Source organism: Acyrthosiphon pisum, chromosome A1 (genome assembly GCF_005508785.2).
Source record: "Acyrthosiphon pisum isolate AL4f chromosome A1, pea_aphid_22Mar2018_4r6ur, whole genome shotgun sequence".
Taxonomy (NCBI): domain Eukaryota; kingdom Metazoa; phylum Arthropoda; class Insecta; order Hemiptera; family Aphididae; genus Acyrthosiphon; species Acyrthosiphon pisum.
The window spans coordinates 26,393,929-26,409,932 of record NC_042494.1 but is presented as its reverse complement, the minus strand read 5'-3'; the positions used below and the strand labels follow the sequence as shown (position 1 = coordinate 26,409,932).

General features: G+C 26.0%; 1 protein-coding gene across 1 annotated transcript; it reads left to right on the top strand.

The window, feature by feature from the left end:
- Positions 1-11,804, top strand: LOC103310376 (cytochrome P450 4C1-like). The gene is made up of 12 exons (XM_016807446.2): positions 1-231; positions 303-412; positions 560-650; positions 879-1,067; positions 1,135-1,204; positions 1,282-1,408; positions 2,713-2,794; positions 2,861-2,967; positions 3,052-3,120; positions 6,756-6,924; positions 10,511-10,696; positions 10,774-11,804. The coding sequence occupies exons 1-12, from the start codon at positions 39-41 to the stop codon at positions 10,965-10,967; spliced, it is 1,587 nt and encodes a 528-aa protein (XP_016662935.1). The 5' UTR covers positions 1-38; the 3' UTR covers positions 10,968-11,804.
- Positions 11,805-16,004: the final 4,200 nt, after the last annotated feature.

Here is a 16,004-nt window from a genome sequence, read left to right as displayed (position 1 = left end):
ATGAGTAATAAATTATAACTTTAAGAATAAAAGCAATAATGCAGTCAGTGAGTGGATTTCGATTGACAACAACTGAGGTATTTGCTTATCCGACAATATGTTTCGTTGTTATTTTGTGGTGTCGCTACAAATGGAATCGCAGGCATTTAGACAAATTAGCAGCAGGATTGAAAGGACCACCAGCGTATCCAATTATTGGCTCAGCACTCCAGTTTATTGGAACACCAGAAGGTGAGAAAAATAAGAAACTTCTAAAATTGAATTCGATATGACGTAGTATTTATTATTTAAATTCTTTTTAGAGATCATGGATAATATAATTAAATTAATCAAGGATTATAGCCCAGAGCCTTTTAAAATTTGTATGGGTCCATATTTTGGGGTAGCAATTGTTAAGCCTGAAGATGTACAAGTAATTATTTTTCGAAATTTTATAAGGACCAAATACGGCACTGATTAAAGAGTTATAAATAGTTCATTAAAAAAAGTTTTACAACTATAACAGTTAATCATCAATATGTGATACAATTTACTTAATATAGAACCAAATTTATTTCAGATTGTTTTAAATAGTTCAAGAGCTTTGCAGAAAGATAGGTTTTACAATTTTGTCAAAAACATTTTTGGTGAAGGATTGTTAACTGCCCCAGGTATGTATATTGTATATGACATTAATTTTTTGGGCATTTGCATGTATATAAAATAACTTTAATGGAGAACGTATGTATTGCTGTAAAAGATTTGATAAAACAATTTTCTTGTAGATCTTTAAAAATATAAATATAGCTTGAATCACCTATAGAATACCAATGTTCATTATAATTTATAACTTTTAGTTTATATAAACATATATGAAATATTTTATTTAATGATTACAGTTGACAAATGGCGCAAGCATCGACGACTTATTACACCCTCATTTAATTCCATCCTTCTGAATGAATTTTTTCCTGTATATAACGAAAAAAGTAAAATGCTTATTAGAAATCTAAAAAGTGAATTGAATAAAACCCAACCATTTGACTTATGGGACTACATTGCACCCATAACTCTTAATTTAATTTGTCGTAAGTAAAACAAACCAACTATATTTGAAAGCTTAGTATAATAATTACCTACATGGCTACATTTTAGAAAATGCAATGGGTTACAATCTTGACAGTCAATCAAAAAGTGGTTCTGAATTTGAGAAAGCAATGATAAAGTACATAAGTAAAAATTATTAAATGTATACGTTATGAACTTATGAATACTTAACTAAATAATTATTTATATTTATAGAGCATCAGAATTGGATTCTATAAGGGTATCAAAACCATGGTTGTACCCAAGTATTATGTTTTCACTATATCTAAAACTGAAGGGATATTCCAATGTATTTAATTCCTTGTACAAATTACCATTAAAAGTGTGTATATTTTTAGACGGAAATTAAAAGAATTCGAAATGTACAGTGTTAGGCAAATAAATAATTATCTATAGATAAGATAATAGATATTTTTCAATATAATCATCTAGATGAGATAATAGATTAATTTAAATAAAATTATCTACATAATAGATGATTTCAAAAAAAGTTATCTAGATAATACTTAGAAAATTTATAAAAAAAAAACTTTAGCTGTTAGCTGATTATAAAAAAAATATAATAAATTCACATTGATATTTCATTTATTTTATATTACATAAACAGTCAACAAATTGGTACTATGGTACATTTGGTTACATAAAAAAAAAAACATTTAACCCTTTCAAGCCCACATTATAATTGAATAGAGATATAGTATTTTACTAAAAAACTTTTTTCCTTAGAATTTTGTTATTAGAAATTGTATGCCATAATAATAGTTTTTGGTTTTTAATTTTTATCGGAAAGAATATTGTTGATAAGAAATATTTTTTTTTCTCTATATTGTGTTGTATTTTCTCTATATTAACTTTTTGTAAATCCACAGGTTATATTATTACACTGCAGTGAAATTGTGTGAATAAATATTGTATAAGAAAAAATTGACTATAGAGTAAATAATTATCTAGATAATTAAAAATAAAAAGCCGGCCAAGTGCAAGTCGGACTCGCGCACGAAGGGTTCCGTACCAAGTAATTGAAATCGAAATTGATGTTTCCGAAATCCATCACGTTTTTATTAAATGTATTAATACATTTTTATTTACTACTAAATAATTACGAAATAAACAAAATTTATAAGATAAATGGTTTGTTTGTGCCCGTGGCAACGACTTAAAACGATTCACTATAATTCTGTATTGAAATTTATAGAACGAATCATTTTATACGAAGTCACTCATGGCAACCATTTATAAACAAAAATTTCGATCTGAAATCTCAAAAATCCCGTCTTAGCACCTACCGGGGTTGCTCCTCTCCCTTTTTTTTTTAGTATTTGTTGTTATAGCATCCGCAGAAATACATAATCTGTGAAATTTTCAACTTTATAACTTTCATGGTTCATGAGATACAGCCTGGTGACAGACAGACGGACGGACAGCCGAGCGAAAGTAATAGGCTTCCGTAAGGAAACGTACGGAACCCTAAAAAAGATCGTTTTTATTTTCTAGATAAGATAATAGATAAATAATTTAAAAGTTATCTAGATGAGATAAAATATACGAATAATGTATCTAGGTAATGCCTAACACTGGAAATTTAAAGCAGTAAAGTATAATGTTTATAGAATTTGAACATTTTAGATGATCCATAAAAAAAGAGAAGAATTTGCACAAAAAAAAATAGGAAATGAATCAAATTACTTAGATGTTACTGACAATGAAAGTGAGTCAATTGGAATTGTACGTAAATATACATTAATGTGGTTAATTTATTGTTTATATTATTTAGGAAAACATTCAAAAGTATTTTTGGACACATTATTTGAATTGAACGAAGCTGGTGCCAATTTCTCTTATGATGATATTCGAGATGAGGTTGTTACAATGATGATAGGTGTAAGTAAATACAAATACTTGTATAGAAAATAAGCAAATACTCATAAGTCTTAACTCATTGGATATTTATACATTCAATTATAGGGTAGTGAAACCAACGCTATTACACTTTGTTTTTGTGTCTTATTACTAGCCATTTACCCAAGTATCCAAGTAAGTGATTGTATTTACAATGTAACTACTATTTTTTATATAATATATGATAAATCTTACACATGTTAAGAATTAATATTTTTTTTGCTCCACTCGGAACCTAAAATAGGGTGTATCATGCAATATTTAACTATAACAAACTACCTACTCGATTTATACTGTATATTATTTATACATGTATAGCACATACACCATTTCTAAATAATTAAAGACTAAAATAAAGTTTAAGAACAAATGATACCTAGGTACTTGAAAACTTTTTATTAGTTTAAAAACAAAAACTTATTCAGTTTCTTTACTTTATTGTAAATTAATGAATGGGCCTACATCTTCTCTAAAAAAAGTATTATTTAATTACTATCTTATATCTTACAATATAATTAAGAAATGTATTTATTTAATCTGTATTTGCAATCAAAATTACATACATCTGATGAGGTTTCATAGTTATAAATTATAAATAATTCTGCATGACTAAGAATTATTGTATCCAAACATTTTAATGTAAAAATCAAAATTCATTATAGTTCAATCTTAACCTTTACGAAATGTTAACTGCGATAGTCTGACTCCTAAATTAAATTACATAGGTACTATAGGAAATCTGGAAAATATATAAATATTATTTACAGCAGTGGCGTTCTCAGGAATTTTCTATGCGATGGGTTCTGAAAATGTACTAGAATTCAATAGTGGGGGGCTATGCCGCCACACAGTCCGTATTCATAAAACTTACAAATGTTGTGTTATTGTGTATTTATGTATTTTGCCATTTTAGTAGACAGTACCTAGTGAGCTGTATTTGGTATATCATATGCAAAGGTGTCATCATATGTTAATGAAAATAATTAACTCAAGTTAAGTTAAGTTAAGAGGAAACAAGATCGATAAGTTAAAAGTTAATATAGTAAAAAATATTAACTTAACTCAGTTTAAAAAAAGTTAATCTATTTTTTTTTAATTAGTATGTAAATCAAATAAAGAGTGAATGTGTCTTTTTGGTTTCTAATTTATAAATTATAAAAAACAATTTTATTGAACTTTTATCATAATGTACACTGTATACCCCTTTACCTTTCTATTATTTACTAATTTAAACTATACTCATCTCAAATTAATAATTTAACAAATATATTTTTTTATATCATATAGCAATTGAATAATATAAGTTATATAACATTAAAACTAACAATTATTGTCCATTTATAATTTAAAATTATTATTTTTAAAAACATTTATAATTGCAACTCGTATAATATATAATTTACAACTTAATAAAATATAATATGAATATACACAAAATTATGTTATCAAGAAAAAAAACAGAAATGTTAGTGTTTTTGTATTGAATTATTTTTATTTTATACTGACATAGTATTATTTACGTACCTATAAACGAAAAATTTCAAAACGTTTTTAACCTAATGTATTTTTTTAAAATCAACTTAGATAAGCTAAGTAATTTTAACTGTAAATTAAACTACCTAGTTAAGTTCATAAGTTGATTAGAAAATAAACTAACTAGTTAAGTTAAAAAGTTAAAAAAAAATTAACTTTTCAACTTAACTTGACGGCTTGTTTTCGCGACCCGCAACGTTTCTTTAAAATATTTATTTAAATGACTCCTTTACATAATTGAATTTATTTTAAACCTGTAGCTTAGATAAACGATTCTGAGCGAAAACTGTCAGTTAGCCCATGATATTACTAAGAATATTTGATGATATTATTGTGAATAAAGTAATTTATAATTTACCTATTTACGTGGAACCTTGTTTTAAATTTTTAATTCTTAGTTATAATAGTTGAATATTTTATAAATTATTAACTACAAAATAATTGTTAATTGTCAAAATTCGAACTTAAAATGCTTATGAAAAAAATTGTGCAATTTTGAGTAAAAATTACCGTTTTTCCTTAATTTTTGTTTTGTTTTCCCCTGCACTTTTGAAAACCATTTAGAATTTCAAATTTGGCCTATTGAATGGTCCAACTAGATTCACTTTCCTATCGAAAAAGATACTGAAGTTGAAAATTGAAGCATTATTTCGACCACTAATCGTGTATACAGACACAATCATAAAAAAAATTAAAATACACACATCATTGTAAAATAATACATTCATCCCTCCACTCAGAATCTAAAAAAAATTGAGCATAAATTCACAATGATTTTTTTATGAGCGTCTGAAGTTAGAATTTTGATACAATTCGTAAAATTCACGAATATTTTCAATTTATTTTGAGTTAAAAATCCATAACATTATTTTATTTGTATCTAAGATTTGTAAAATTAATATGAATTCCTCACGGGGATAAGCACGGGGATAAGTTTTGAAACCATACACCGAATATTAAATAAAAATTTAACAAGGTTTGAGTCATATAGAGTTGGTACATTTAACGGGTAACAAAGTGCACGGGATCAGTTATTTTTAGTGAAAATGTATTTATCATTAATAGCAATAGAAACATTTCAATACGTTTTCATTAACCATTTTTATATTTACTTGCCGATCACATTAAACGATACAATTTTATTGAAAAATGATATATCTCATCGTCCGGAAGCAAAATAAACAACCAATTACGGATGAACCTGTGACAGTCAGCTATAATATTATAATATTAATTAAACTTAAAGGCTATAATAAATAATAAATATATAAAAAATCCAGACTGATAAACCGTCTCCACTCAGAATCGTTTTTCTTATACATTTATATTATATCATTGAATTCAAGTTTAATACAATCCATTATACACTGACGATCAATAAGAAGAAACCAAATTTTACCTATTTTAAATTAATCCAACTTCTTCTCAGAGGTCTAATCTACACATAAACATTCATTCATACCTATATATATATAATAACCTAACGAAAAATAATAATACAAATCAACAAACATGCCCGATTAATCAATAGCAACCATTATAATACACTATTATTATTTTAATCTGCAACAATAAACTAAATTTTTTATTTTATAGTTTATTTTTTCTGGACAGATGGCGCCACTGCTGTATTTTTTACATCCATATATCCTACTTTTCTGGTGGATTTTTCTAAATAAAAATGGTACTATGACCTCCAGCAGACTGTGAAGTATAGCAGTAAAAAATTTCAGCCAAATCGGTTCAGTAGTTTTCTCGGTTAGCGCGGTCCAAGAAAACCCTTATCATTTTATATAATAGTATATAGATAAATTACCTATTTATATAAATCGTTTTTAAGCTGTTCTTATAACGCTTTGTTTATCACTATAGAAACGAATAAAATTAAATAAAAAAGATTCCCTCGTCCGCTCAGAATAATTTTTTATCGAATGCAATCATTGCGTTCAAATCGAATACAATAAAATTACACTATCCTGTCCGAGGATCGAAGGGACAAACATCCATCACCGAAAGTACAGCAGTATACAGTGACCCACTTGTAACCTACTGTACAGCAGAACGACATCCAGTTACCCACTTTTTTTATTCTATGGCTTATATTGTGAATTCGATACAGCTGGGAAGTATATATAAAACGTTCCATTGATAGAAATTATGGGTGTTTTTTCCAATAGAAATAAAAAATAAAAATAAAAATATTCGCATAATATTAATTCACATTGTTAACAATTTAGGATAAAGTTTATGATGAAATTTACGACGTATTAGGTGATGGAGACCAAACAATTACTATTGAAGACACATCTAAACTTCTATATTTGGATCAAGTGTTAAAGGAAACACTTCGATTATTTCCAGTAATACCGTTAATACTTAGGCAACTTCAAGGTGATGTTAAAATTAGTAAGTAAAATAGTGAATACCTATATATTTAAAACTGAAATTACATACTTGAATTTATAAATTATTAGTAAATGTTTTTTTTTTAAAATTCAAGATTTTATATAATATATTTTTGAAATGTCAAAAATACTAATTAAGAATATGTTGCCAATTCCAAATACATTTGCACCATAGACCTTATACTATTAGACTGAATAATTATTAAAATTATGCCTGGTTGGCGGGGTAGAGTGCCATGGTCGAGGGATTTAGCGTAAATATTAGATAATAGAAGTACTGATAACAGCAATCGTATATTGTACCTACAATATGAAATATGGATGTGTTGCTACAACCATCTACAACCGTGCATGTATATTCTGTCTAGCGCAGTCTAACTTTTATGTGATATCAGTAGTAGTTGATCGGAGTGTTGAATTAACAACAAGCAATCTTAAAAAAATATTGTAATTCACTAGAAAAAGTATCAAGTTTTTTTCACATCCAATGCCCAGTGGATTTCGAAACCATTGTCCACATTAATTACCTAACAAATATTCTACCTACTGTCCTATGCGTTAAACCATTAGACATTTAGACTACATTCCAGGGTTATATCATATATGCTACATATGAAAAATATACTATTTAAATGATGGGTAAATAATGAGTCGTTATGGGTAATTGATTGTATTTCATTATTTATTGGAAGTTTTATATAGAACCCCAAAAATACTGTTTCGCATTGTCACAAACTTCGCGTATTCCCCATCTTGTGATATAGTATAATAACTAATAATGATTTTACCTAGGTATTAGGTATATATATACCTACTATATTATAATATATTTATTTTCCTACTTGGGCGGTGATGTATTTACTAATCTCCAGGATTATTGGACTCTCCGAAGTCATGTAGTATATACCTACTATGTAATATACAGAGTGTAACAGTGGCGTATATAGAAATAATTTTTGGGGTGGGCCATAGTAGATAGAAACTATAGAAATTAGCAAGTGATCTATTACTTAGAGGCTACTGTCTACTATATAATATTTAACAGTTTCTATAAATATATTCGTATTTGTTATTTTTAACAGATTATGAAATAGGTTACTTATAATAGTATACCTAATAAAATATATGTATTGCTGTTCTATTTAAAAAGACTGTACAATTTCGGGGGGGGGGGGGGGCTTTAGCCCACTAGGCCCACCCATTATATACGCCACTGGAGTGTAACAGGTAGACCTGAAAGATGAAATAATTTTTGTTCTAAACAGTATTTTTAAAGTTTTTTTATTCATAATTTATAGTCACTTGCGCTACATGTATAAAATAAAAAAATTATTTTTACTTTGAAAATTTAAAAATTTAAATTTATTTTACATTTTTTTGGAGAAGCAACCAATTTGTGAATCTGATTATAAGAAAAATGTTGATGGTAAAATCATTTATCTACGTCATGCAGATTAGAATTTCTAAAAATATCAATATTTTTTTGATTAATTAGTTTGGAACGTAATAACTTTTTTCAAAATATTATTTTTGAGAATTTGTTGACATGATGATTATACAATTATTTACTAATCATATAATATTAACAATTTTTGTCATACGTTTAAGAAGCATCATTTTCTTTTTTTTTTTGTCAGGTTTTCCTGTTACAATTTGTTATTATTAATTCAAAAGTTTTAAATGCATTCCCAATTTATATTAAGAGGATGTCAGCGCAGTATTTGTTTACTCTCTCTGACCCACGCGTAACATAGCAAATTTTACGCGTACACAATAATGATTATAATAATATAATATAATCATATACCTACATTTCTCAAATTAGAATGAAATGACCTCTAACAGAATTTTAAGGTAAGATTACTATCTACGGCATTTCATAGGTCTATTATTATATTGAGTATTTTAAGATATACAAACAATTTACAATTTTAAAATACCTACTCATAACACTTTTTAAAATAAAAATATAGGTAGTAAAAAGCCTATGAGGTACCCTAATTTATAATTTTATCTTTATATTTTATAAGAGGTAATTTACTCTAATTTGAGAAATTATTATTATTATAAATTATAATAATTATTGTGTACGTAAAATGTGGTATGTTGCATGTTTCAGAGAGAGAAAACAAATTATAGTGTACTAATATCTTCTTAATGCTAAAATAACAAAGGTACGTACTTTACATTTTTAAACGCAAATTATTTAATTTTACAAGCAACCTCGTAATTCAAAACCACATTATAATGTAGCATTTGTTATTTTTAGTAGGTATAGTTAGTAGTTAATCTTAAAATCAAAAATTGTAAAAATTACAAAAACTGTTATTATTTTAACAATAAAAATTATTATAGGTACTATTAAACAATTTATTAGGAGTAAAATTAATATTTCTATGATTATAATCGAACTGTATATTGAACTGTCTATCGGTTATCAAAATATTGGATGTCAAAATGACTAAACATGGAATTGTTAAGTTATTAATGAATATAGTTTTAAAGTTACATAAGATAAACTTAATTTAATCATTTATATACTTAAAATAATTTTTTTTTCAATTCAAATATAGCTATGGTTAACAATGAATATAAATTATATTATTATAAATTATAATACATAATAAGTAATCTAACTATAATTTAGTGTAGGAATTCAACATTTAATACAACATCCTAATGTTTTATTTAATATACAAATTACAGTTAATTTAACATTTAGGTATAGTTACTTAACAATTGATTGAAACAGAATTTAAATCCAATATTTCTATATGTGTGTATACACTAAAATGTTAAATGTAAGCTATTTTTGGAGAGTACCTATATATAGATATATCAGATATATCTGAGTATACCAGTGGCGTCTATAAGGGGGTATTTGAGGATATGACCCCGCCCTTATTTAACACGTATGTATACGTATTTAAAGTACGATTATGCAGGTATATAAATTATTTTATAATTAAGTATAAAAATATAATTTGTATAATTTTTTCTATATATTAGGTATGTATATTGTATATACCTAATAATGAATGTCTTGATTGGACGATTGCTTTTATTAGATTTTTTTTTTTTATAACCTTAACTATATTTTAGTTTATACATAGTAATATATTATATTGGCGATACCCTTATAAAAAAGTTTCTAGATACGCGCCACTGGGTTATTCCACACTAGATCTTATACAATTAAACTAAAATAAATTAAGTTCCAGCCACGAAGTGCTTTTATTTAATAGCTTCTTCAATCAAGCCAACCATGACCTATTATGTATCCTTCCATTGTGCTTATCGTAAATATTTTTATACAGATTGTATTAAATTAAATAAATATGACAAAAAAAAAAGTTCCAGTAACGTAATTGAAGAAAGTTTGAAATTGTTCTTTAGTTTATCTTTACGAAAGATCTAGGCAACCGGACATAATTTTAAAATATAATTAAATTGTATGATAAAAATACTGTTTAAGAAAATAAATAATACAAATATTATTTTATAGAACTAAAATATTCCACCCTTCAATTATACACTAAAATACTGTATGTATAATTAAATTAGATTAAACATATTATGTTTTATAGTTTCAAATAATATTGTTCTACCAAAAGGATCTACGTGTTACCTAAGTCCATTAGCCACCCATCGTGATTCAGATTCATACCCAAATCCTACTAGTTTTGATCCAGAAAACTTCAGTCCTGAAAATATTGCAAAGCGACATAAATATAGTTTTATAGGTTTTAGCGGTGGCCCAAGAGGTTGCATAGGTAAGAAAACATCTAAGAACAAATTATTTGATATTATCCCTGTATGATCGTTATTATGTAACTTTATTTAATTGTAGGATCCAAGTATGCTATGCTGTCGATGAAAGTTCTAGTAGCTACATTCTTGCGAAACTACAGTGTTCATACGGATTGCAAATTTAACGATATTAAATTAAGATTAGATTTGTTATTGAGAAGTTCCAATGGTTATCCTGTTACTATTCGAACACGCGATAGGAGACCTGTATATATTAAATTAGAATACATTTAGATGACTAATTTTAAGATACCTAATTAGTAATTACTATATTAATATCTTAGAGTTTAGATCAGTAGTTTTCAAACTTTTATTAAACTTGGCACACCGTACTTCACGAGAAATATTCATCGCACAGTGACTTTTTTTTTTGCACTAAATAATTAGATGAACAAAATTGTTTTGAATTATAATTATATAAGTATATTTAATTAGAAAAGTGTGCTTGATGGGTCAACATTTTTTTAATAATTATATTTTAATAATTGTATTCTTGGACGAATAGTTGAACTTTCCGAAAGACCACAGCACACTTAGTGAATGCTTGCGGCACACCAGTGTGCCGCGGCACCCAGTTTGAAAACCACTGGTTTAGATCATATTATCATACTATATGGACGGAGCTCAGCCCATAACAACCGTATAAACAATCTGACACATATAGTATAAAAGTAATAGATGTTTGATTTGCACATGCGTAAGGCGAACTGTCGCATATTTAACTGTTGATTGCTGATTGATTCATAGTTATATTATATATATATATATTCAAAATTCAAATAGATAATTCTGCGACATTTCTTTTCACGCATGCTTATAGTTTGTTCGTATAATACAGAGACTTGTAGCTAATATGTGCTTCAAATTGAAAGCACGGGTGCATCGTCCACCCATAGCATATGATCCAAGGTTAATATAATACTATGTTTTTTATAAACGATACCCAGTAATATTTTTAGAAACCTTTTATTTTTGGACATATTTATCAGATCTTTTAAATTTGTTATTTTAAATCATAATACTATTGATAAGATTTTAACTTGGAATTGTATTAAATCTATTTATTTTATTCAATGTTACTATTTATAACAGTAGGTATACCTACATTTTATAATTAAGATTTTAAATATTATTGTTTTTATATTGTTGGATATATTTCAACATAAATTGTAATTTCTAAAGCAAATATAAAGAATTGAATTATAATATATATGTTTGACCTTATTTTATTTATTTTTTTGGTACCGTGAGTTACATAGTTTGATAGAAGCAATTATACCTATAACATAATATATCAATAATACAATACCTATATACAAAATATATGCCTTGAGGTGAGACATGCCGGCTGATGTTTGCTATGATACAGCTACAATTTAATGATAAGTCTTTTCCGGTCCGACAAGGCCCAGCTGATAACCTACTATATGTCCAGTTAGCCGTATTTATGGGTTGCGTCTAGTAAAATCTAATCAAAAGTCAATAAAGTAAACATCATGTCAGTCAAAAATTAGGTTTAGATATATATTTTTTTAATAATAATTAAGCTTTTTTCAAATTTTAATAGCGTTATTTAATATTTATTTTTATTTTAGATTCTGAGTGAAACGATGAATGTATTGATTTTAAAATGATGTGTGTTTTTTTATTTTTGTGTCTGTCATCACGGTTTGGGGTAGTAAAACTGCTTCGATTTTCTTCAACAGTATCTTGTTTGATGGGAAAGTGAATCTAGTTAGTGCATTCGGGAGGTCAAAATTTGAAATTTCCAATAGTTTTCAAAAGTGCCGTGAAAAACAAAAGAAAAATTAAGGAAAAACGGGAATTTTTACACAAAATCTGTTTTCGAGAAAATTGATTTTGGTTTTTGGTGTAACTTTAAAACAAATGACCGTAGATACATAAAATTTTACTGGCTGTTTATATTTCCATTTTCTATACATGATAAAATGTTCAAAATATTTTGATTTGTTTTGAACTATTTAGGAACGTTTTCAGTTTCCAATATAATTAGTTTTTTTTACTATGAATGTCAATAAAACTTTATTTGTTGAGTAAAAATACTTGACAATGTAATAAAAGGTTCTTATTATATTGTTTCAAAGACAGATGAAAAAAATTAAAAATCCTTAGTCACAGTTTTTTTTTATTAACATTTAAAGTTCAAAAATTGACAAAATATGTAAAAATCACGAAAATTATCAAATTATTTTGGGTTAAGAATTCGTAAAAATTTTTCTTTTTAAATCTAAGAGTTGAAAATGTAATACAAGATTCTTCATAATAATGTCTACCTTTATCAAACAAAAAAATGTATACAAGAAAGTCAAATTAAATTTTTATGAACGTTTAAAATTCATATTCTTACAACATTTGATATTTGCTCGATTTCTCATGTGACTTTTATTATGTTATTGTAATTAAAAAACGAATGACTGAAGATATTTGAAAATTTCACTGAATGTTAATATTTTCATTTTCTATACATCATAAAATTTTGATAATATTTTGACTCTTTTCGAGCTGTTTGCGGACATTCTCAGTTTTTAAATTTTTTTAGTTTTTTTTTTTTCTATAAATATCAATAAAATTTTGTTTGTTGGGTCAAAAAGCGTGAAAACTGAATGCAAGTCTCCTGATATATTATTGCAATAACAGTTGAAAAATATTAAAAAGACATATCTAAAAGGGGGAAACCCTTTTTTAGATTCTGAGGAGAGCAATGTGTTTTATTTTGTGTCTGTCATCAGTCATCACTGTCTGGGGCAGTAATACTCCTTCGATTTTCTACAAAATATTAAAAATATTATCTTGTTCGGCGGGAAAGTGAATCTAGTTGGAGCATTCGATAAGCCTAATTTAAAATTCTGAATAGTTTTCAAAAATGCAGGGAAAAACAAAAAAAAAATTAAGGAAAAACGGTAATTTTTATGCAAAATGGTATTTGGTGTAACTCGAGTTTGTTTTAGTTCTCAAACAAATAACCGTAGATACATGGAATTTTCACTGAATGTAAAATAAAATATTTTGATTTGTTTTGGGCTTTTTACAGACGTTTTCAGTTTCCAATTTTTTAGTTTTAATTCTATAAATGTTAACTCAAATTTATTCGTTGGGTCAAAAAGCTTAAAAATTTAACGTTACAAAGACAGTTGAAAAATACTAAAAATACATCACAATTTTTTTATAAGCATTTAAAGTTCGAATTTTGACAAAATGTATCAAATTTAAAATTTAAAATGATTTTTTAGTTGAAAATGTATAAAATGTTTAATAATTTGTCACTTAATTCAAATTTAACACCATCGATTACAATAAGCCACTCATAGGCGCAAACATTAGATTTACAAAGAAACATTTTTAAGAATTTTTAACTCAATTTTCATTATATTACAATATATTTTGATTTACTTTTACACCGTAAAAGATGCTGTTGAAGAAAATTGAAGCAATTTTTTATTTTTTTTAGCTTTTTTTCCAAAAGGTAATGACAGACACAAATAAAAAAAAATTTAAATCAATACATCCATCGCTCTGCTCAATATCTAAAACGATTTATTATAGTATTATTATTAAGGAACTCAATTGATAAAATATATAATATAAAAGGTATATTTTTAATTTTTTCTTTATAATTTAAAAACCTATAATTTTAATATTACATAAGAAAAATTACGAATAATTTAAACAAAGTTAATACAGACACATCAGACACGTTTTACCAAGACTCTCACGACTGGCGAATAGCGATTATATTATAATTATTTATAACTGACCGGCACTAAACGTGGCTCCCAAATGTTGCAGGGATACCGGAAACGTATCAAATATTACTGTGCATAAATTCATGACATTTTGCCACCGAAAATATAGTCAATTATTCAAATATAAATCAGTTTAGGTTAGATAAAGATTAGGTATAGCCATTATATAATCATAGACATTATATAACCATAGTCATTATATAATCATAGCCATTATAGTATAGTAATAAGTGATCAATATGCAATTATTCATTTTTAATTATTCGCTTGGCAATATTTTTCCTAATTCCTACGCATTATCGTAATATTGGTGAGTATAATTAAATGATTGAGTACACAATATAGACTCTGAAATAGATATCAGGAACATATTGAAATTAATGCCTCCAGCCAGGATACTAATTAATGGCCACAAAGCGTGACAAGCGTATTAGTTTTAAATATATTTTATTTCTGATTTACTTTCATAGTATATGATAGTATATAGTTTGGTAAAGGTCATTCCGTATTGGCGTTCATATAACCTTGTAAGTTTTCAAAAACACTCTAAAAAATGTTTCCCCATAATTTTACATTTTATCAATGATTCACTATTTATTATAATTAAATATTTTTTTTTTTATTTACGTTATTATTATGAGAGTTTAAAAAGAAACAAATAAAAATCTACTGTAATTCCGTGCTTTCTCACGAAATTAATATTGGACAAACATAAAATAACTATAAATGCAATGCATTTAATAAACAATAATTTGTAGGTACTCAATTGATTTCAACCAACATTTTATTCTGTGTGTAATCAATATTAATAATATTGGAAACATTAGATTCTTATGTAATATATATAAGAATCTAACTTGATTTTGGAGACCAAGGAAACCGGTTTGTTTGTTTATTTATTATTATTATTATTATTATTATTAATTATTTATTTATTTGTTTGCACTTGATTTTTCCATTTGAAATATATATTGTTCATTGAACAAATAATTTATTGTTACATTTTTTTCTACCTTATCTCTATTCTATAATAAAAAGAATAAAATTTACCACTCCAGTGGTTGATTCAAAATGTAGGATATATAATTTTCAGAAATTAGCAATAACAATAACTACAATATGTAATTATATTATATTATTTGTATAGTTAAAAAATAGTCATATGTTTTTAAATTAAATTATAAAAAAATAATTTCTTCCAGAGGAAGGTCGGGCAGCTAGAAACTAATAATATTATTGTTCCTTTAAAGTCGTCCGATATTCATTAAATGATGATAACATTCATAATTAATGACCATGGTCAAATACAGCTATAATTATGAACAAAATTAGTATTCCAGAATAATATTATTAAATATCATGTATTAATTTTTCACAAGACGCTAATCGTAAAAAATTGTAATCGTTGTTAAATTATTTTTAACTATTTGAACTTTTTAAGAACAGAAAATAAATTATGTTGATACAATATAGATTAGATAACTCTCAGTTAATTTTAAGAAGGTTG

Bases quoted from the DNA above. Each gene is read 5' to 3' on its own strand.
- LOC103310376 (XM_016807446.2), top strand. From the start codon at position 39: ATGCAGTCAGTGAGTGGATTTCGATTGACAACAACTGAGGTATTTGCT. The intron at 651-878 runs GTATGTATATTG...TAATGATTACAG, and splicing joins AGGATTGTTAACTGCCCCAG to TTGACAAATGGCGCAAGCAT. The intron at 1,068-1,134 runs GTAAGTAAAACA...GCTACATTTTAG, and splicing joins AACTCTTAATTTAATTTGTC to AAAATGCAATGGGTTACAAT.